Genomic DNA, 22,766 nt, shown 5'->3' with positions numbered 1-22,766 from the left:
CAACTCTGCTTGGCCTTTTAAAATCCTTCACAACTAGACTCTAGCTTATTTTTCCAGGTTAGGACTCTTTCACGCATCCCACGTCCCATTGAAACTGACCCACTTTGCTCTCCTCCACGAATGACATTCACACTCCCATCTTTGCACAGGCCATTCCCTATCCCAAGAATGTATTCCCTTCTCACTTTAGCCTCATTATCTTCCTTTGCAGTTCAACGGAATTACCATTTCCTACTGCAGTGGAATCAAATTCAAATAGAAAGCAGAGGCCACCAAACCTTACTTAATTACCCCATGCAGCCTCCTATTGACTCAGAAAACAGTCTGTTCACAATCTCTACACGCTAACATTTTTTTTGGTTTATTTTGTTAAATATTTCCTGATGACCTTTTAATCTGGTTCTGGAGCGCTGGGAATTTTGATCTGCAGTGCCACAGGCAGGGGTTCAAGCGTTGAATCCTCTCTCCTAGGGATCATCTTCTTCCACTTCTTAATTTTACAAAGGAGACACCAAGGCCCTCTCGAGACTGGGTTCTTCACTGGGCTGCCCCCATCTCTTGACTTTAGGATGGTCCTGTAGCTCTCCAGTCAGCCTCCCAGACTGAAGGTGCAGACAGCTTCGCTGATGCTGCCTTCTCTTTTGTCTCTCCCAGATGCACCTCGACATCAGCATCTCCAAGGCCACGAGCATCATGAACTAGCTGGTGAATGACGTGTTTGGGCATCTAGAGGGGAGGCAGCCCAGCTGGCCCAGTACTCCCACTGAGCCACCATGACTTCTGGAGAGATCCAGATGGCCATCCAATTACTGGGACTTGAGCTGGCCAAACACCAAGGCTCTAAGTGAGCTGTGGATGAAAAAGGTATTGGTTTGTGGAGGATCAAAGAAGAAGACTCCTTCCTCACTGCCCCCATGATGCTGGGAGCATTAATAAAGACTAGGAGGACCCCTCTATTGACCTCAGATGATTGATTGGTGGGAAAGGAGGTAGTTACCTTTTTACGATTCCTCACTAGAAAGAGTAGGGAACCATCGTTTATTTGGAAAAAATCATTAGGCTTTTAGAGCACTCTTGTGGGTTCCCAGCAAGATCCCTGGATTCGAGCAGAAGGAGATCAGTTCTAGTCTTGGTTCTACCATTCCTCCTCATTTATGGGAGAAGGGGTCTTTCAGGTGGGACAAACTATGATTCAGCCTCTCTGGACTTCATTCCCCCAAGATCCAACCTGAGCCCTTACTCTCAGGAACCCGAATCTTTCTTCTCATTCATTCCTTCAACAAATATGAAGTGCAAAGCACTGCATTATACCCTTCTGAGTTCATCTATCCCAAGCTCCCTAGAATATGTAAACTCTCCATTAAAAAAAACAAACCCAAACCAAAAAACTCTTACCTTCTGTCTCCATCTCAATTCTAAGAAGAATGGCAAAGGCTTTAGGTACCTGGGGACATGACTTGCCCAGAGTCCCAGGGCGAGGCCATGTCTGAGGCCAGATTTTAATCCAGTCTCCAGGTCTGGGGCTCTATGAGCTGTTCTACCTAGCTGCCCTGGCTTTCCCTCTCCTTATCAATAAGCATTTATGAACTGCCTACTGTGTGCCTTGTAGGGGGGAGGTGTCAGGGTGGGGCAGGTGGAACCTCTGGGGTTTCTATGGAAACTACAATCATGAAACAAAGGACACCTGTAGAAGAGAAAAGGCAAAATGTCTGAGGGGTGAGTGAGTTGGGAGTGGGAAGAAAGTCCCAAATGCCAACCCCTGGCCCTAAAAAACAAAGATCTTTCTCCATTGACTGGTCACACTATGGTCAAAACTTAGCCTAAATCCTGTGTGGAGCATCTGGGGAGAGGGGAGAAGACTTTTTTGCACCCTAGTTCCCCTCTCCCCATCCCATTTGTTCCCTAGTTCCCATCTTCACTGGGCGCCATGTACAGCCCCAAGCCACTATCTTTTCCCCCACCTAGAAATGCTCATCCATGGAACTGATGGAGCCAAGGAATTGTCTAGCTGAAGGAGGAAAAGACTAGCCTAGGGAATGAGGGGTGGGACTGGGGCAGAGCAGCAGCCCTAAAACTCTTCTTAGGTGTGTGGATTGGGGTCAGAGATTACTAGACTCTGATATGCTCACTCTGCCTCAAGGGATGGAGGCAGAAGCAATGGGTAGAACCTGGAAAAGGGCCAGTTTAATCTTGATGATAGGGAAAACTTCCTAACAAGCAGAGGGACTGAAGAATGGAATAGACTTGTCTTAGGAAGTAGGGAGTTCCTACTCAATGGAGATCTTTGGATGGATTCAATTGGTTGGATAGATTATAGTCGTTTGCCTGTTTTGGGTCGCCATCAACTCTTTGTGACTTCATTTGGGGTTTTCTTGGCAAAGATACTGGGGTGGTTGCCATTTCCTTCTCAAACTTGTTTTATAGATGAGGAAACTGAGGTAAGCAAGGTTAAGTGACTTGGCCAGGATCGCCTCTGGTAGGCATCCAGATTTGAGTCTTCCTGACTTCAAGCCTGGCACTCTATCCTCATCTGCACCACCTTGTAGGGATTCTCTTTGGGTAGAGACTAGATAAATCCCTGAAGTCCTTTCATGCCTAAATTCTCCAATTCAGATAATGGGAGTGGAACGGAGACCACCCCCCAGACAGACTTATTCTTCTGTCTCCACCTTCAATCTCTGTCCCCGCTGTATACCACCATAGACATTTCTAGCACCTCAGGACTATGTCCCAGAAAGATCCCCCAAGGAGCTACGTGGCCTCCTGACTCCCACAAAGACACCCTCCCCACAAAGAGCCCCCCAATCTCTTTATTGGCCTTCCATTCCCTCAGTTCTCTATAGTGTGGAGGTTCTTACCCTTTTTTGTGCGTCATGGAGCCCATTTCTAGTCTGGCAAAGCTGATGGGCACCATTGTGTTTTTAAATCCATAAAATATGTGGGATTACAAAGGAAGCCAATTACTTTGAAATAAAGATGTCATTTTTTCCTCATCCAAGTTCAGGGACCCCCTAAAGTCCATCCACAGACTCCTTGGGGATCCATAGACCACAGGTCAAGACCCTTGCTCTAGGAACTTGGGTCAATCCTCACACCAGCCCTCTAATATCCCACTGACCCCCCATGAATGTAGATTCATCCATTAATGTCATCCCCATGTAGACCTAAGATGATAGAATCCCAGATTATAGGATAAAAGCTAGCAGAACCTTAGCTATCATCCCAGGCTATTCCTATTCATTTAAAGATGAGTGGGAAGAAAGGACTTGACCAAGGTCACACAGATAAGGAATGTCAGAGCTGGGATTCTAGCCCAAGTTTCTCTGACTCTAAATCCGGAGCCCCTTCCTCTGCGTCCCACAGTCTTGCTCCCCCACCTCCTCCATGATTCTTGTTCTTCTCCTCCCACCTCCATCACTAGGACATACCAGCAGCTCTGGGTTTCCACGCAGCAGAATCTACAAAAGTTGTTGATTGAGGAGGAGGCCCCACCAGAGCCAGTGCCAGAACGAGAGCGAACCTCCTTCATCTACAAACTTTCAACCCTTTTTTTGCACTACCTGGGGATGATGCGGAGGCTGGACATCATCTATGATCAGATGGTGCAACCCCAGAAGCGGCGGCTCATCCGCCGCCTCTTGGACGGGGTGGCCGGTCGGATTCTGGAGCTGAAGGAGGAGTTGGTGCAAGTCAATCTTTCTGAGTACCATTGCCTGGACTTTGCGCTTCAGGATCTAAAACTCACACCGGTGCGGGTTGGAGGGTGGGGAGTAGATTTCAGAGAGCTCTTCTCTGTTTGAAATGGCAGGAGTATGGAGAGAGAAGGCTTAGAGAGAACAAAAGGTGTGACTCCACTCCCCTGACATCAGAGTTGGGCAGAGGATGGGAGAAGACAGTGACTTTGGAGCAAGAGGGTTAGTTAGTGAGTGGGGGAGACCGCGAGGCTCTTCCATGGAGCCCCAATAGAATTCTGATGACCCCACAGAAAATGTATTACCTCTCCCACCCCTACCCCTTGCCCAAAGGAAAGGGAAGAGATGGGTGAGGTGGGGCAGGAAGTGGCTGAATCCTATTTCTGAATGCCCCAGACGCCATAGATTTGGATTTGTACCTTTTGACACTTTTCTTGACCTTAGGCCAATGACTTCACTTGTCTAAAGCTCAGTTTCCCCATCAGTAAAATGAGGGAATTGCTCTGAATGACTTCTTAAATTTCTCTTGAGTTCGTGATCTTATGGACCTATTATAAGGGGGTAAGAATAATTCTATGGATGGTGGCTAGACTTGCCCAAAGATGGGAGGTAAGACCTAGCGAAGGACTTTAACTACTGGAATTCACCTCGAAATAGGGAAGTGAGAGATGGATGTTGCTTTTCAGCACATGTGGGGGGGGAGGGGCACAGAGTGGTTGGAAGTTAGATGTCATGATGGATCTCTTTAGAATAGTGCTCCTAATCTCCATGTGTAGACCTCCAACGCCTAGTTAGAATTCTCTAGATGGTGGCTGGGAAAACCTTCAGACAGCTCCTCTCTTCCACCCCAAACGCTCAGAGATGTTGGAGACGTTATCCAACCTGCCCCGGGCTCATCCCTAGCTTCAGTCTATGTTTTGACCCTGGAAGCCTGTATCATGGTCTTCTGGAAAGCAAATCCAGATGGGTGAGCCTGTCTGAAGAGATGAGAGAGGATGGAGTAACTTCTCCACAAGCCCAGCTAGGATCACAGAACTGAGGACTTGGGGAGGGTTGATGAGATATGAGAAGGTCCTGACACCCTGCTCTCCATACCCTTCCCAAAGGCTGACCTAGAAGTCCCAATTCCCAAATACTTCTTGTTGGAGCAGTCACAAGAAATCAAGGACCGAGAGACATTAATGGAAGGCCTCCTGGACAAATTCGGGCTAAGACTACTACAGGTTGTTAGAAAAAGAAACCCCTTTTATGCCTCTGAATCCCCAAAGACCCGTCCCCTTTTCCGAGATCTCAAACTAACTTGGGATATTCTTAGCCTTACCCTTCTCTAACTCTGGGCCATTCCTTCTCTAACTCTAGGAAACCCACAGTCTTAGGGGAGTGAGTGACCCAGGGAAGGCCACCAGTCAGGAAAAATTGGGGGCCACCAACTGGTGTATTTTTTTTTAAAGAGCTGGAACTTATATACCTACTGTAAAAATGGAGATTTTGAACCCTAGACTTCAATCCCCAGAAGTCCTTGGTATTTCCCAGAATTCCCTATAATCTCACCTGAGTCTCCATGTTGGCGAGATCACAATTGGTATTTAACTGGCAGTAACACCTCCCACGCTCTCTTCTCTTCCATTGCAATGATGTAGCAAGTAAGCTAAGCATGGGGATTTTGAATGGGCTAATCAGCCATGGGCACATGGTTTTTATTTTGTACCCTTGATTTATAATAATCCTTAATAAACCTCATAATGTAATTTTTATTATTAGAGATATAATTTTAAATTTAACACTACTCTTCCCTCCCACCCTGCTTCCCCTTCCCCTCCATGTACACACACCCCTTTAAGGCAATTCCTCATGATCTCTTTAACCTGAGGGCGTGTGGTGTGGCAGGATGATCACTGAATTTAGTCAGATGACCTGGGTTTGAATCTTATTCTGGTACTTACCAGCTGTGTGAGGGGCACATTGAGCCCCTCTTTGGGACCCTATTTTTTCTCATTTCTAAAATAAAGAGGTTCTACTAGGAATAACCTCTAAAGGTCCTCCCAGTTCTGAATACTCTCATCAGTTAGATACATGTGAGTTAGTTACACGATGTTATGTGTCCTGGGTACCACGATCCTAGCAGTGGGCCCTTGGCATAAGTCATAGTCCAGACTCTACATCCACTCCACAGGAAGAAAAACGATATTTCAGCCTCCCAGAAGCAGTACTTTTGATCCAACGAGCTGAGCGAGGCCGGCAAGGCTGGTTCCGGGCCAAGTTCATGCGAGAGATTCGAGAGGATGAGGAACGAGAGAGAAATCGGCGAGGGCGGGAGAACAAGCGGTTTGAGAACGATAAAGATCAGGCAGCAATCTATATCCAAAAGGTACTATCTGACGAGTCTTCCCCTTGTCCATCCAGAGGACAATGGAGGCGAAGAGGGAGGAAGCTATGGGCAGGGAATGGTGGAGATGGATACCCCTAGACTTCATACCCCAGTTCGTCTTCAAAAAGCTGCCTCTGCTTCATTCATCTTCACTCTGATCGCTTCACTGCCTTCAAGTGGTCCTTAGGATGCCTCGATACATGCTGAGCTCCTTAGGACTTCCCTGGCTAAAGAGGGAGATGATGCTGGTGTCCAAGAGACAGGGCAAGAACAAGCCAGTGATTGGAGCAGCAAAGGATAGGTTGCATGAGATAGCTCTGGAATTGTTGGGGAGGCCCGAGTTAGTGAGCCCCGATAGTACTCAAGAAGGGCTTCCTCGAAGGGGCAGGACTTGAGCTGGTCAGTGAAAATGAGGTAAGTCTTGGATAGGGAGAGGAGAGTGGGGAGAGCATTTCATGGAGGAACAGAATGAGCTGTGGAGTGAAAACAAGAATGATTCCATGCCTTTCTCTTCTCCCTCCATCCCTGGCACTTGCTGTCATCTAGGCTTACTGTGGGGGTTCACTCAATGCCTGTTGACTAGCTGAGGGCCCTGGAGATATTGCTCCTGTCATTCCATCTCCTCTGGAAAATGAATGACTGAAAACTACCCCCTCTCGATCTTTTCGGTCTTCTAAGAGGATTGATAACACCTCCCCATGCCCCCATCCCTGCCAGGTAGTAGGTGTTGGAGATTACTCGCCCCCTTTTTCTCTCATCCAGATTTGGAGAGGTTACCGTCAGCGGAAGATAACTCGACAGATGCGGCATCAAGAAATGGAATTCATTGGCATGGTAAGACCTCTCCTCTGCCCTTGTGGGATCCCCATTTCTTGTCTTTATGCTCCTGGGAATGAGGATTTTACAGCAGGGTTTCCTGAAGGACAGAGACCTGGGCTGATGTCTAGGACATAGACAGACCCAGAATCCCAAGTAAACGTTGAAAAGTGGACTAAGATCTGGAACATGGGCGGAGGGGTGTACCTGGCGAGCTTGGAAGGTCAAGTGGAGTGCTCTGAGGGGATAGAGGAATCCTCCACACCCCCAAGGATTCCCTGCCTTGGGGTGGCTACCAAGAGGGGCCCAGAGGCAGAAGGGTGGGACTGTGAGTGTCTTCTATTGGGTGGGTGGGGGAAGCTTGAGACTGGCTTGGGAAGACAGAGCTTGGGGGTGTTATAGGGAGGATGGAGGACAGCAGCAATGACAAGCAGGCCCTCTTCATGTGTATCAGGGAGGAGGGAGGACTGTTTAAAGATTGGGGTCCATGGCAGGGGAATATTAGGAGTGGGAAGGCCAGGAAAGTAGTCATGGAGAGACAGGATAAGCAGGACATTAGGGACAAGGAGGGGAGAGGAGGAAGGATGAGGAACACAGAGAATTGAGGGGCCATGGTGGGGGGGCCAGGGTGGCAGCCCAGTGGTGGTAGGTGAGGAATGAGCCTGACCACGCGGGCCCATCAGCAGTGTGAGCTCAGCGTTTTCAGTAATTGTCTCTGCGCAGAGTGATATTTAAAATACATTTGGGAGCCAATGAGGCGGGAAAGTGGCTTCGAGTTTGGCTGCCGACATGGGGTGGGGAGGCTGGTGGGGGGGGGCTGGAGGCCCACAGGGGAGTGGTGGGCATGAAAGGGGGGGACATGGGGGGCTGGCCCAGATGCATCTCACAAACTCATTATCAGAGTAATTTACAGAGATGAATTTCGGCTCCAAATGCAATTTCTCCTGATGCCAGCATGCCTGCCTCTCCGTGTTTGTGTTAGCGTGTATGGCGAATGGGGTGGGAGGGGGAGCGGCGGTGGTGGAGGTAGCTGAAGGGGCACGTGTGGGTTGTGGGTCTGTATCAGATAGGCTGTGGGCACCATGCTCCCATGGTGTGTCATCGGCGAAAGACCAAAGTTGAAAGGTGGAGGTGGTGGAGAGTGAGATGGTGCACATGTGGGGCCGGTGAGGATGTAGCTGGAAAGTGTGGACACGGACATCCCCCAGAGTACCTTCTGCACCCCTTGTCCCCAGAGCCCTGGTCAGGGTTACTTTAGGGAAACACCCCCCAGAGCCACCCTCCTCTAACCCTATCCCCCAGATGCCTCCTTCCAATGAGACCAACTACTTGATGACCCTGAGATCGGCCGAAAAAGGGGAGGAGGTGCGCCGACAACGCCAGTCAGAGAAGGAGGCAGAGTACCAGGAAGCAATAGTAGAGCTTCATAGGCATCTGCGGGATAAAGAAGGACCCAACCTACAGGAGAAGATGAAGAGTCAGATCCGTCAGTGGTTCATCGAATGTCAGTCAGTATCTTGTCCTTCATCCCATCCCATGCCCCTTTGGAGCCCTGGATTCTCACCTTCCTCCCTCTGCCTTCAGGTTTCCCACCAACTTTGCCTCTTATTCTCCAGACCCTTTGAACCCATTTCCTGACCCCACTTTCTCCCTAAAGCCTGGCCCTCTTCAGACCATGTTCTCTAGGGCACCGATTCTACCCAGCATCCAAATCTTCAGGCTCTGCTGCCTCCAAAACTGATTCTTCAAAGTGGAGGGGAAATGCCCAGGGATGTGGGCAAAGGGGATGGAGAACACTCATGGTTCTCACATAATTTGTCCCCTTGCCTCCTCTGTATTCCATCTCTCTGTCTCTAACTCATCATTCGTTCTCTTCACCTCCCATCTATCCATCCCTCTTTTATCCAATTAGTGATGTTACTGGTCAGTTCCCTGAATATCCCGATGAAGAGATAGGTGGTTCTGAAGTAATCTATTCAGACAAGACCCCACAACAGGTACCCATGAGGTGGGGGAAAGAGAATCCTTGGAGAGGGAAGAGAGCTGGGAATAAAGAACGTGTCCTGAGAATCAATAATACTGCAGAACTGGCATTAGTGTAGAGGCTGGAATGGAGAGATCCAACATGGCCAAAAGAGGTGCAGACTGGAAAAGGGATAGATCTAGAAACATCAATCGTAGCAAAAGAATAGATTATGCATGAAGAGAGCAGATAACATTGGAAAGACAGTTCTGATTTCAGAGTCCATGGACCCAGGAACACAGTCTCACAGAAAATAGCATTTTGATCCAATGTCCTCTCTCCTCCTCCGTATGTTTTCCTCAGAACCACTGGCCAGGATGTGTGTAGACCCACAGTCTCCCCAGGACCCCTTGCTGACCCATTGATCAGAACTCATAGTCCAGGGCTCATCCCAGTATTAGGACCAGTTTCCAGCCTTCCAGGGAATTGTAGGGTCTAAGAGATCCTTGAATCACAGGTGAAAACAGAAATGGACGAGATAGATGATGAAAATGCCAAAAAGAAGGGGAAAGAAAAACCAAAGGAAAAGGAAAAAGACAAGAAAAAAAAGGAAGAGGAGAAGAAAGAGAAGGAAGATAAATCCAAGAGGGTGATGAGACTCCATCCAAAGGGTTATGGTGGGAAAGGGCAGGCAGTAGAGGCATGGGGAGCAGGGGAGAAGTGGTCTGGGTAAGCAGATGAAGTGACCAGAAGGGAAGGACACAAGGTCAAGGAGATTGAGCTGGGCAAAGTCCAGGAGAGGATGGAAGTGAGACAGTTTCTATTCTAGATGGAAGAAGCTATGCTGCAAATGGCACCATCCAAATTTGTGCCTATTCTTAGTGATGGAAATAAGGAGTACAAGGGTAAGGAGGGACAAGGGCTTGGGTAGAGTGTCACAGATCTGCTGGGAGTTCTGAGGATCTCCCAATCTGGGGGTCATTCTGGGTCCTATGGGAGACTAATGGGGCTGACAGACTGGAGCAGTGGGTTAGAGGAAAAAAAGAAAGCCAGCAAGGTACAATGGAAAGTTCACTGGCTTGAGGGTCAGAAGACCTAGATCTGGGCCTCTGGCTCTGCCTTTTGTTCCTTTAGAGGTTCAAGCTTAGCTTAACAGCAACCTTGTTCAAGAGGATTTTCTTCCCAGTGGGGGTGGGAAAATCCTGGCTTGGGTGGGAATTTTGTGTGTGTGTGTGTGTGTGTGTGTGTGTGTGTGTGTGTGTGTGTGACTGGGTTTGGAGCATCTACTCATCTATCTGTGGTCTATGGTCTGTGGTCAGTGACATGGGAGAGCCAGAAATCACCTCTGAACCCAGATCAGAATTATAACGCTGAGATTATTCGGATGGAGAAGCGAAAGGAGGTGGAAACGGAAATCCGGATCCAGGTTGGAGGGTCTGGACAACAGACTCCTTGCTCATTTCCCTCTCTCTGCCAAATTCTTGAATCTTCTTTTCCTTAATTCTCCACCCCCATGCTCTTCTCCATCTCTGCCTCCATCTATTCCTTTTGCCAGTATTCCCATCTCTGTATCCCCAAACTCCAGCTCCATCCCTCCCAGGCCTCAACATTCAACAGTTACATTCTTATTCTTGCTCTTTTTCTGTTCCCCAGTCCGAGTGCTTGCCTTTATCTTCATTTCTTTCTCTGTCCCTTCCTTGCCTCCCTTCATCCTTCCATAACCCACCCCCATTCACATCTCCATCTTCACCCTGTATCCCCCATTCCCACCTCCAATTCTCTGTTACTTCTTATTTCCTTTATCCACAACTCCTCCCTGTCTGTCTCCTCCCTGCTGTCTGTCTCTACTCTGCCTTCTGATCTCATATTTCTGTTTCTTTCTCCATCTTGATTTTCTTCCCTTTATACCCAGTCCCATCTTCTCATGTCTGTATCCTCTGGCACCACTCTCATACTTTAGTTACCATTCTCTACTCCTTCCATTTATTCATCTGTTTATCCCCTTTTTTCTTGAACTCCAGCCCCTCAGCCCCAAGGAGACATTGCTAAGGGTCCAAGCTGACTACAGCAGTAGAAACAGAGAAGAGACAAAGAAGGGGTCAGATTGAGAACTTGACTAGATGCCTAAGCCCACCTTCTTGGGGAGTGAAGAAGCTACATCCCCACTCTAGGAGTATGACTTTTGACTCTTGCTCCCTTCTGTTTGTGAATACTCTATTCTTAGGTCTTGGGTCACTATTGAAGTTCCAAACTGGTTTTCTCATCAGGACACAGGGGTCAAGCCTTTGGAAAGAGAGGACCAGGGATCTAAGTCATCTATATTATCAGAAGCAGTTATAGAAATGATGGCTTCCAATAATGAAAATAGGTCTTGATCAACCACACATGTAAAACCCAGTGGAATTGTGTGTTGACTATGGGAGGGGGGGTTGGAAGGAGGGGAGAGAAAGAACATGCATCATGTGACCATGGAATAATATTCTAAATTAATTAAAGAAAAATTTTAAGACTAAAAAAAAAAGAAATTATAGCTTCCAATTTCATTGGGGATTCCAAGTGCCAAGTTAGCTCATCAGCAATCATTTATTAGGCACTTCCAGTCACTATAAGAGCTGGGGATTCAAAAAGAGGCAAAGCCCAAGAGCCAGGAATTCATGGTGAGAATCAAGGAAGAGATAGCTATCTGAAGTTCAGAGCAGGCTATAACTATTTGTATGACCTTGGGCAAGTTGGCCTCAGTTCTCTTGGCCTCAGTTCCTTCCTCTGTCTACAAGGAGATTGGATTAGACCATCTATAAAATGCCTTCCACCTCACAAATACAAGGAAGCAGTGTAGTCAAGGCTAATATGAAGGAAAGGGTAGTTATCTATGGTCAGAAGCAAGCAAAGAGGCCAGAGAAGAGGTCAGACAAGATCAAGAGGAACAATCAGATCTCAGAAGGTGAGGAAGCCAAGGATCCAGAATCCAAAAAGTCATAGATGAGTCAGCATGTGCTTGGAACCAGTCCTTGGCATAGAGAAGCAAGCCTGCTCTTGAGGTGGGACTGTGGAAGTGCTTGTCTTTAAACTTTATGAAGACAGAGACTAGTCACCAGATAGACTGGACCCAAAGGTTGGCAAAAGAAGCAATCACAGCTGGTTGGAAGACTATGTCTGAAAGTGTGCCTTGATCCTATCTGGGGTAGGCTAGGGAGAGTCTTCTACTTTTCCAAAGGTTTCACCCATTTTTCTTCCTATCCCTGACTCCTGCTCACGATCAACCAACCATACAAATACTTATTTGATCCATTTTCTGGCCTTGTGTCTACTCCATTCATTCCCGTTCTCTGTTGCCATTTTGCAATACGTGGTTTCATCTCCATTTCTTCAGCCTCTCCCTTTCTGTCTCTAAGCAGTTTTCTAAGTTTTCTAAAACTCTAAGAGTTTTCTGAGTAAGTGGAACAGGTAGCACGATTTTGAAGGTGCTAGACACCTTCCAAAGCTTCCAGAATTTTTCTCCAACATTTCTTAGGGTCTAAACTTTCACCATTCAGAGGGGGGAAAATCATTACATTGGATCTTCAAGGCTTTTTTTCAGTCTAGAAGAGTTCTTTAGGGAAGTAAAAAAGCCCCTGGGAAGGGTAACACCCTAAGGGTGGTAGAGGGAGAGCAGAGCCAGGTTTCAAATCCCAACTCTGCTACTTGGATGAATTCCTGATCCTCTCCCAATCTCAGTTTCCTCATCTGGGAAATGAGGGGATTGGATTAGGTAATATCTGAGGTCCCTTCCAGCACTAAATTCTATGATCCTTGGCCAATGATATATAGAATTGCTGATAATTTATGGGGATTTATTTTATATCCTGCTACTATGTGAAAATTATTGGTAGTTTCAACTAATTTTTTTTAGTTGAATCTCTAGGATGTTCTATAGAGTCCATCATATCATCTGCAAAAAGAGAATTTTATTACCTCTCTGCTCATTCTGATTCCTTCAATTTCTTTTTCATCTCTTACTGCTATTTCTAGCATTTCTAGTACAATATTAAATAATAGAGGCGATAATGGGCATCCTTGTTTCACCCCCGATCTTATAGGGAAGGCTTCTAACTTATTCCCACTGCAGATAATGTTTGCTAATGGTTTTAGGTATATACTTACCAGTCTAAGGAAAAATCCTTACCTATCCCTATTCCTGCACTTTTAAGTGTTTTTCAGCCACCTGGCTGCTCCTCAAGTATTTGTACTAAGAGTGGGAGGACTGGATTAGAACCCCAGAAATTCTGGGAGTTCCTGGAGTCAGGAAGACTCATCATCTTTCTGAGTTCAAATCTGACCTGAAACATGACTGGCTGTGTGACCCCAAGTAAGTCACTTCATCCTCTTTGTCTCAGAGTCCTCATCTCTTCAATGCATCATATTGTATTGATCCTAAACTGTTAAAGCCCAGGAACTTTGAAGGATTTGTTTGTGACCAGAAGAGAAAAGAACAAGACACAGGAAGGAGTTGAGGTTAGGTTCAGGGAGAGAACCGGAGGAAGGGGAGCCAGAAGACAGCTGGGGTTCCCTTTCTCTTGCATTTTCTCCACCATATTCATTTTGCTTCCTCCTCTCTGACTTCTTTCTTGTTTCTGGATCACTGCCCTCGCTTCTTCTCTCTCTCTATCATTCTTTCAATTCCTCTCTCCTCCCCTGACTGATGCCTGCCCTCCGGTCAACTTCTTGTGCTCCAGGTAGACAATCTGATGCGTCAAGAGCTGCAGGCCCTTCGACTGGCGGTAGATAGGGAATTGCCAAGACAAGTCAAGGGGAAGGCCAAGCCCAAGGTGAGGATGGAGGATAGACTATGAAGGAGCCAAGGCTCAGGGAGAGAAGCAGAAGGGACAAGAAAGAGCAATAACTTCTGTGCTTGCTTCCAACTATCAGAAAGCCAAGAAAGGCAAAGGGAAGAAGAGGGACAAAGATCTGACCCCAGACAGGTACCAGATCCCACAATGCCCCAATAGCTGTGTTGAAATTGTGGGGAAAACACTGGACCAAGATTTTAGATTTAGCTTCATTACCGTGTGAACTTGAGCCAACCACATGAACTCTTTGGTCTGTTTCCTCTTTCCGTCCAATGGGAATAGTGATATCTTACCTGCCCTGCTTATCTCATAGAGGTCTTATAAATACATGGGAAAAATTTTTGGAAAATTATAGAGCACTATGCAAATGAAAGGCATAAATTTTATTTATGTGAGGCTGTTAACATGTTCTGTAGGTAAGGGGCCTAGATTAGAACCTCAGAAATGCTGGGGTTCAAAGGCCTGCCTCTGACACATATTGGCTTTAAAAACTTAGGGATCCAGGTGGTCCAGTGAGTGGATAGAGGGCCTCTCATCTTCCTGAGTTCAAATTTGACCTCTGACACTCACTATCTGTGTGACCTGGAATAAGTCACTTAACCCTGTTTGCCTCAGTTTCCTCATCTGTTAAATGAGCTAGAGGAGGAAATGGCAAACCACTCCAGTATCTTTGTCCAGAAAACTCCAGATGGGGTTTTGAAGAGTCGGGCATGACTGAAACAACTCAACAACAAAACCCTGGGAAAATCACTTAACATCACCTCAAAAGGAAACCTTGGAAATATTGCTAGGTGCCACCCCAGCACATAAAGACACACTAGCTCTTCCTCCGCCTAATAGAAATACTAACTATATAGGCAAAAAAGCAGTATAAGCAAGTAGAAAGCCCCATACTATTCTCTCCCGCTCCCAGCACCTACATACAACTTCTCTGATTCTTTCACACCCCATTCCTTCCCTTCCTATCTTTATTCAACTCCTTCCCTTCTCACCCATTCCTGGTCCCATCTCTCCTTCACTCATACTCCCCAAGTGCCATTCTTTTCTCCCACTGCCAATCACCCTTAATGCCATTTACTCCCTGTGTTCTCTGGGGTGTTCCCTGCCTCACCCCATTCACCCTGCTCCCCCATCCCCACCTCCAGGACTGTGGAGTCTCTGTTTGAAGAGCTCGTGGAACAAGGCTTGATCAAGAAGAGCCCATTTGTGAGACTGTCTGAATTTATTGGTAAGACCCACCCCAGGAACCACATATCTACTGAAATGTGAGAGCTAAATTACTATTATTCCTTCCCTCAAGGGATGACTTGTCCCTCCCCAAGGGATGTTTGTCCAGCCATTCTCCCCACCTACCTCCAAATGACTTCCTAGTAACTCTCCTCAGGTGACTACTTATATCTCGGAACTGCTGCGAAACCAGGAAACAGATTGGCAATGCCATCCCTCTTCGACTTGAGGCAGAATATAATTCTGTATGGGGTCCTGCGGCTTGGTGAGAAGGGACCTGGTGAGGGGGGGAAAAGATGGAGGAGAGGAGGGTCTGGTTCTTGGAGATGGCTCTCAGTAGTCCTGTGCCTCAGCAGAGGGGGTCTGGAAGGCTGAGGACAGCTAGGTGGTATAGGGGATGGAGCAATGGAACTGGAGTCAGAAGGAACCAAGTTGAAATCCTGCCACTGACACTTACTAGCTATGTAATCCACATGACTCCAAATCCATCACTTGATCTCTTTACAACCTCAGTCACCATGTCACTTAAAATGGTGTCACAAGCCACTTTGGACACAGTTGGCCATGGTTGGCCAATTCTTGCCCCTGATGTTCCATCTTATGGAACCTGGCTAGTTGATAGAAGGTCCTAATCAGACCTGAGTCCACACCCTTTTCCCCCCCAGGCCTTGCTTGACCATTCCCTCCCCATAATTTCTCCTCCATCGACACTCTACGTGCTCTCCCACCTCTGCTGGTCCACTCCTTTTCCCCTGGCCCCTTCTTCCTATTCTCCTAGGCTCTGCTGAAATACATGCTTTGGCTCCCCACGTCCGATCCATTCTTCTGGCTGGCCCTATTGGCACAGGGAAGAAGATGCTAGTCCATGCAGTTTGTACCGAGACTGGGTCAAACCTGTTTGACCTGTCTCCAGAAAACCTGGCAGGAAAATATCCAGGCAAGGCAGGGCTACAGATGATGATGCACATGGTCTTCAAGGTTTGGAATTCTAAGCCCCACTCTTCTCTTCTTCCACCCTGCCCCTCTATTCCTCTATCCTTCACCTAATCCCTCAATAAAGGAGGAGGTTTTGTTCTTCTATGGAACTTTGATTCAAGAGAGCCTTGACTTTTTTTTTATTTGAATCTCAAAAGTATTTTATTTCATTTTTTAATTGAAAATTTTTATTTAATTAATTCATTGAGAATATTTTTCTATGTTTACATGATTCATGTTCTTTGCCTCCCCACCTCCATCCCCCTGCCCCCATAGCCGATGGGCAATTCCACTGGGTTTTACATGTGTCATTGATCAAGACCTATTTACTTATTATTGATAATTACACCAGGGTGATCATTTAGAGTCTACATCCCCCATCATATCCCCATCAACCCATATGATCAAGCAGTTGTTTTTCTTCTGTGTTTCTGCTCCCATGGTTCTTTCTCTGAATGTGGATAGTGTTCTTTCTCATAAGTCCCTCCAAATTGTCCTGGATCACTGCATTGCTGCTAGTAGAGAAGTCCATTACATTTGATTGTACCACAGTGTATCCGTCTCTGTGTACAATGTTCTCCTGGTTCTGCTCCTCTCACTCTGCAACAGTTCCTGGAGATCTTTCCAGTCTCCATGGAATTCCTCCACTTCATTATTCCTTTGAGCACAATAGTATTCCATCACCAACATATACCACAATTTGTTCAGTCATTCCCCAATTGGAGGATATCCCCTCATTTTCCAATTTTTTGCTACCACAAAGAGCGCAGCTATGAATATTTTTGTGCAAGTCTTTTTCCTTTTCTCTTTGGGGGTATAAACCCAGCAGTGCTATGGCTGGATCAAAGGGCAAGCAGTCTTTTAATGCCTTTTGGGCATAGTTCCAAATTGCCTTCCAAAATGGCTGGATCAATTCCCAACTCCACCAGCAATGAATTAATGTCCCGACTTTGCCACATCCCATCCCGCATTCATTACTTTCCATAGCTGTCATGTTAGCCAATCTGCTAGGTGTGAGGTGATACCTCAGAATTGTTTTGATTTGAATTTCTCTGATTATAAGAGATTTAGAACACTTTTTCATGTGCTTATTGACAGTTTTGATTTCTTTATCTAAAAATTGCCTATTCATGTCCCTTGCCCATTTATCAATTGGGGAATGAACCTTGCCTTTTTTTGAAGCAAAAAAGGGAATCACTCAACCTAATGTGATTTCAAGGACCAAGAAGCTCTCTTGCCCCATTCCAGCACCTCCACTTGTTGCTAAGTGGTTCTTGAATTGCATCATTAAATGTTCTTGTGAAATGGAATTTGAGACTTACATTTATACTGAGTCACTGAGGGGTGAATCCCCGAGACCAGGAGAACTTGGAGGCACTTAGTAGTCTTATGGACCACAGTTAGGGATGAACACTAGGAGTAAGGGAAAGAGGGAAGAAGGGAAGACTGGGGGAATTGAAGGTAAAATGATCCTGACTCTTATTTTTACCTAGAGATAGCCTTGCTCAGGGGTCTACTCCCTCAGTTTGCTCATTCAGAGGGAGAACAGGGTTCTAGCCCCGACCTTTGCCCCCTTTCCTGACTAGGTGGCTCGACTCATACAGCCTTCTGTGATCTGGATTGGGAATACTGAGAAAACATTTTATAAGAAGGTCCCAAAAGAAGAGAAGGAGGTAAGGGAACTTTGAGGGAATGAAAGGCTTAGTAGGAAGATCACAGGACTAGGAATCAAGACTACTTGGATTCTGGGCTGAACTTTACCATCCAATCCTTGTGTGAATTTGGGAAATCATATTATGATTGACTTGCCTCTGAGACAAAAATAGCAATAATTCAAATTTGTATAGTACTTTGGAGAGGTGGCAAGGGATAGTGGACAGACAGCCATCCTTGGGGTTAGAAGGGCATGGATTCAAGTCTTGCTCTGACACATGCCAGCTCTGAAGGTATGTATATATGGATGGATGGATGTAGGTGGATAGATGGGTGGGTGGATAGATAGATGGATGGATAGATATGGATGGAGATGGATGGATGGATGGGGATGGATATATGAATGGAGATGGATAGATGGATGGATGTATGGATGGATGGATGGAGATGGATGGATGGATGGATGGATGGATGGATGGATGGATGGATGGGTGAAGATGGATATATGGATGGAGATGGATGGATGCTAACCACAGGCAAGCCATTCAGCCTCTAAGATCCTCTAGCATCTGTATAAGATTTGGAGTTGCAGACAGTTGCCTGTCTACATCAGTGCAGAAAGTTTCCTACACTGATAAAAGTTTTCCAATAAATATTACAAAGTAAGCATTTGAACAGCAACAAAAATACAGATTACACTTTACAAAGGGCCCTCCTCAGCCAACAATCTTATGAGGTAAATGGTACTAATAGCATTATCTGAGCTTGGGCCTCAGACAGAGAGAGAGGTGAAATGATTTGTCCAAAGTTACATAGCTAGAAAGCACTGGGGCTGCGACAAAACCCCAGAACTCCTGGCTCTGGAGTTCTTCTATAGCACCATGAGGAGGAGGCTAAACAGAGGTAGAGTATGAAAACAACTGTTTCCGATCCAGGATTCTTTTGTTGTTACCTGGTGAGTCTCCTGCTGGCAACATCCCTTTCCCTTCTCTTTCTCTGGAATAGCTAGATCCCAAACGGATAAAAAAGGACCTGGCAAAGGCTCTGCGCCAGCTGCATCCCGGAGACCGAGTGATGCTGATTGGAACATCGGATCAGCCACAGTCTGCTGAAATCAAAGGACTATGCAAAACATATGAGAGGATCCTGATGGTGCCCCAGCCAGATTATGCCTCCCGCTACCGTGAGGATCTGGTGGTCTGGGGGGGAAGAGCAGGGACATGGCCCAAGAATGCTCCACCAACTCATCTTTGCCTCTTTTCTGGGCTCAGGACCCTCATTCCTTCTATTCCTAGTGGGAGCTTAGTTTTGGAATGCCATTCTATACTAGGATCAAGTAATAATAATAATAATAATAGCTAGCATTTACATAGCACTTAAGCTATACACATATTATCTCATTCTATTCTCCCACCATCCCTGGGTGGTAGGTGATATTATTATCCCAATTTTACAGATGAGGGAACTGAGATTGAGAGACATTAAGTGATAACCAGAGTCACACAGCTAATTAAGTATCGGAAGCAGAATTCTAACTCCGACTTTCCTGACTCCACATCTAACACTTTATCCAGCTGCCTCTTGGGAAGGGGACTGCCTGGGAGCCCAAGTGGTGCCCATCCCTGGATTTGGGCAAGTCACATCATCTCCCCAAAACGTGCTAGTTTCCACATCTGTACAATAAGAATGCTAATAGCAATATGGTGCTACAACTCCGAGGAGCGAATGTTACTCTCCTATTTTAAAATTTCTGCTGAATTTCAAAGAAGTCCTGGTCTTGAGAAACCATATAATCAGCATTAACTTGCTCAATGACTCTGGGCAAGTCTCAGTTTCCTTATCTGTCAAGTGGGATATCAATAGCTGCCCTAAAGTATGTACATCCCAGGGCTGTTGTGAAGAGATAATGAAATCATAGTTATGAAGTTGCTTAGGATTCATGGTAGAGGGCTAGGCAGCAGTAGCAACCCCAGGAAAATTAGTAATAGTGTCTTTTATTTATTTTTATTTTTTTGTTATTAGTTATTTTCTAAATAGTGTCTTTTATACCTTCTACTGCTCTGGCTCCAGGCCATTCAGCCCCACTTTGCTTAGGTGCCCTACCATTTTCTTCTTGGGTCCTCTTCACCCTTGCAGTCCTCTGGAACAGTTTGATTGGGAAACATGGGAAGATTCTACTAAGCCACCTGGATATCAGTGGCCTGACCAAGATTTCAGATGGCTACACCCCTGGAAAGATAACTCAGGCTGTCACATCTGTGATGACCGAGAGGCGGAAGCTGCAGCTCGTCAGACGGCACCTGAAATCCTCCGAGTTTCTGGACCCTCTGACTAAGCTGGAACCAGTATATCATGAAGAAGAGGCATCGCTGAAGGTACCAGAGACGTGGATGAGAATGTCGAAGGCAGGGTGAAGGGTTTCCAACGAGGAAGCAGGGGGAAGAGCTTGGAAGAGCCCTTTGGAAAGAGACCCAAAGTCATTCCTCAAAAGAGGGGTCTGCCTCCGGGGGAAAAGGTCCTTCTGTTGCTCTGTGGCTTCATCTCCTACCATAGATTTATAAAAGGGAAAAAATAACCTCAAAGGCAGGCTTTAAGAGGAAAGGATTTCACTGATATTGGGAATTCCCAGATGAGAAAATTCTCTTGGTCCATTCTTTGCCCTTTAGAGTGTTGGAAGATTGCCCAGAGTCCTAAGGGGTTCAGTGAGCCTTCCAGAGTCCTACAAACCAGTTCTCTGGCCACTACACCAGACCATTCCTTTGAAAGGGAAAAAGGTCACAGAAAGACCACACAATGGCTAAGAGCATGTGTAGAAAGGGTGAGGGGACAGGTCCACTCATTCCTTTGTGAGACTGGGGGCTCATTATATCCACAGCCTCAGTGAGAGTTGATCATACGCACGTGAACCTCAGTTCTCCTCTCTGTCTGTCTGTCTGCCTGCCTATCTGTCTATCTGTCTGTCTCTCAGCACCAGACCTTCCCACACACACCCCAGCCCTCTCCTTGAATCATTTGCTCAACCATTGAAAGTTTCTACTCCCCTCTCCTCTACCCCCAGTGGGACCCAAGGTCTTGATTCTTTGACCATACCCAAGGGATGGTTTTGAGGGCATGAGAGGAGTGAGGGAGGTGGATCTTAGTCTATGGAAGGCACATGGGAGCAGAGGGAAGGGATATAGCAAGATAATGGTAAGATTTTTATAGGAGGTCCACAGAATATGATCAATCCTTACCTGCTAAGAGGAGGAGGTTAGAAAGGAATTGGGTCCAATTTGGATAGTTGGGAGGAAGAGGAGAAGGAAGAGGAAGAGAGGAGCAGAAGGAGGAAGAAGAGGACATAGAAGAAAGGAAAGGGAGGGGGAGAAGGAAGAGAGAGGAAGAGGGAAGAGGGAAGGAGAAACATGAGAAGACAAGGGGAGGAAGAGGGAAGGGAGAGGAGAAAAGGGAGGGGAAGAGGAGGGGAGGAGAGAAGAGAATGGGAAAGGGCAGGAGGAGAGGAGAGGGAAGAAAGGAAAGGAAGTAGGAGAGGAAGGGGAGGGGGAAGAAGGAGGAGAGGAGGAAGGGGAGAAGGAAGAAAGGAGGGAGAAGAAGAAAAGGAGGCAGAGAAGGTGGGCAGGAGGAAGGGGGAGGGAGAAGAGATGGAGAAAGGGAAGAGGAGGAGAGGAAGAGGAGAATAGGGATGTGGGGAAGAATGAAAGAAAGAGGAAGAGGGAACAGGAAGGGGAGGAGGATTTGCTGAGGAAATTTGGTGATTGAGAGGCATAGGTCAGAGAGGGAACCAAGTCAAAGGATCTTTCTTAGAGGTCCAATAACACTCTCTTTTTCTTCCCATCCCATACTCTCCTACCCTGTCTTCCCCTGATTCCTTCAGGATTGGTACTTTAAGACTCCTCTGGGGAAGAGGTTTCTAAAAGATGCTGAAGAACGAGCAGGGGAAGAGGCAAGAATGGCCAAAGAGAAGAAAAAGAAGAAATGACGAAGCTCAAAGCAAGACCAGAGTGGGAGGGTTGGCTGAGGACTGGGGATGTGAAGGGGAAGCATCCTTGGGATGGATGGGCCAGATGACAGAGGTATAAATACCCAAATAGCTGTAGGGATGATGGAAATTCGTGTGGATGTCCATCTCTATGTCTCATTTCCCTGGTTTCATTTCTCTAGCTCTGATTTTTTTTTATCTTTTGCCTTCTTCTCTACCTTTCTATAAACATGTGTCCTGCTCATCTCTCTTGTCTCCTCTCTCAATCATGCCTTTGTTTTGTCTTCTAAGACATTGTTGCCCTGCTCTTTCCTGATCTCAGTCTCTGTCTCTGCTTCTGCCTTCATCTCTGACTTGGTCTCTTTTTCTTCCTGCATTAATGGGGTGAACAAGGATGGAGAGGGAGTCATAAGGATGGCAGGTGGAAAGTCTAGGGGCAGCAAGGTAGCACAATGGATAGAGCAACAGACCTAGAGTTCGGAGGACTTAGGTTCAAATCTGAGTTTAGACACTTCCTAGTGACCCTGGGTAAATCACTTAATCCCAGTTGCCTAGGCTTTGTTGCTCTTCTGTACTAAGACAGAAGGGAAGGAAGGAAGGAAGGAAGGAAGGAAGGAAGGAAGGAAGGAAGGAAGGAAGGAAGGAAGGAAGGAAGGAAGGAAGGAAGAAGGAAGGAAGGAAGGAAGGAAGGAAGGAAGGAAGGAAGGAAGAAGGAAGGAAGGAAGGAAGGAAGGAAGGAAGGAAGGAAGGAAGAAGGAAGGAAGGAAGGAAGGAAGGAAGGAAGGAAGGAAGGAAGGAAGGAAGGAAGGAAGGAAGGAAGGAAAGATGATGAAGAAATTGAGGTCTACTGGCATGAGACAGGGAAGTGCTCAATGAGAAGTTGGAGGATCTGAGTGTCCTTGGGTGAATAACTTGCATCTCTGGGCCTCAGTTTCCTCAGATGAAAAATGAAGGGGTTGAATTCTATTCTCTTTAAGGTTCCTTCTAAATAGCATTCTTTCAAGTAGGGGCACATGATAAGATAGATACTCTTTCCTTTAAAAAGGTCCATTTTAGTGGTATCTTTTGGTTTTACATCCCCTTCCTTTTCTGGTATATCCTTCTACTCTTTCTCTCTCAAAGAGCCATCCCTAATAACAAAGAACAACAAAAAAAGAGAGAGAGAGAGAAAGACAAAACCTTAGCAAAACAAACAATGTTTGAACAGCCCCCCACTTCAGCAAAGAGAGGAAGGAGGGCAGTGAGAGCATTCTCATGGCTCCTTTTTGGG

The 22,766-nt window shown here is 46.4% G+C and overlaps 1 protein-coding gene across 1 annotated transcript; it reads left to right on the top strand.

Annotated features, from left to right (window-relative positions):
* The first annotated feature begins 1,632 nt into the window (after positions 1–1,632).
* On the top strand, positions 1,633–21,742 carry IQCA1L (IQ motif containing with AAA domain 1 like). The gene is made up of 19 exons (XM_056799916.1): positions 1,633–1,716; positions 3,422–3,749; positions 4,799–4,915; positions 5,866–6,060; positions 6,823–6,894; positions 8,179–8,384; positions 8,789–8,873; positions 9,357–9,488; positions 9,669–9,744; positions 10,159–10,265; positions 13,552–13,644; positions 13,745–13,797; positions 14,811–14,893; positions 15,050–15,157; positions 15,671–15,870; positions 17,454–17,540; positions 18,526–18,703; positions 19,657–19,895; positions 21,392–21,742. Exons 1-19 carry the CDS (start codon positions 1,706–1,708, stop codon positions 21,494–21,496), a joined length of 2,475 nt encoding a protein of 824 aa, XP_056655894.1. The 5' UTR covers positions 1,633–1,705; the 3' UTR covers positions 21,497–21,742.
* Positions 21,743–22,766: the final 1,024 nt, after the last annotated feature.

The sequence above is a fragment of the Monodelphis domestica genome, chromosome 5 (assembly GCF_027887165.1).
Source record: "Monodelphis domestica isolate mMonDom1 chromosome 5, mMonDom1.pri, whole genome shotgun sequence".
NCBI classification, from domain to species: Eukaryota; Metazoa; Chordata; class Mammalia; order Didelphimorphia; family Didelphidae; genus Monodelphis; species Monodelphis domestica.
The sequence above is the reverse complement of the archived record's forward strand: the minus strand, read 5'-3'. Positions and strand labels throughout refer to the sequence as shown.

Excerpts from the sequence above, each read along its gene's own strand:
- IQCA1L (XM_056799916.1), top strand. Across the intron at positions 4,916-5,865 it reads TCGGGCTAAGACTACTACAG|GAAGAAAAACGATATTTCAG; the intron begins GTTGTTAGAAAA and ends TCCACTCCACAG. Across the intron at positions 6,895-8,178 it reads AAATGGAATTCATTGGCATG|ATGCCTCCTTCCAATGAGAC; the intron begins GTAAGACCTCTC and ends CCTATCCCCCAG.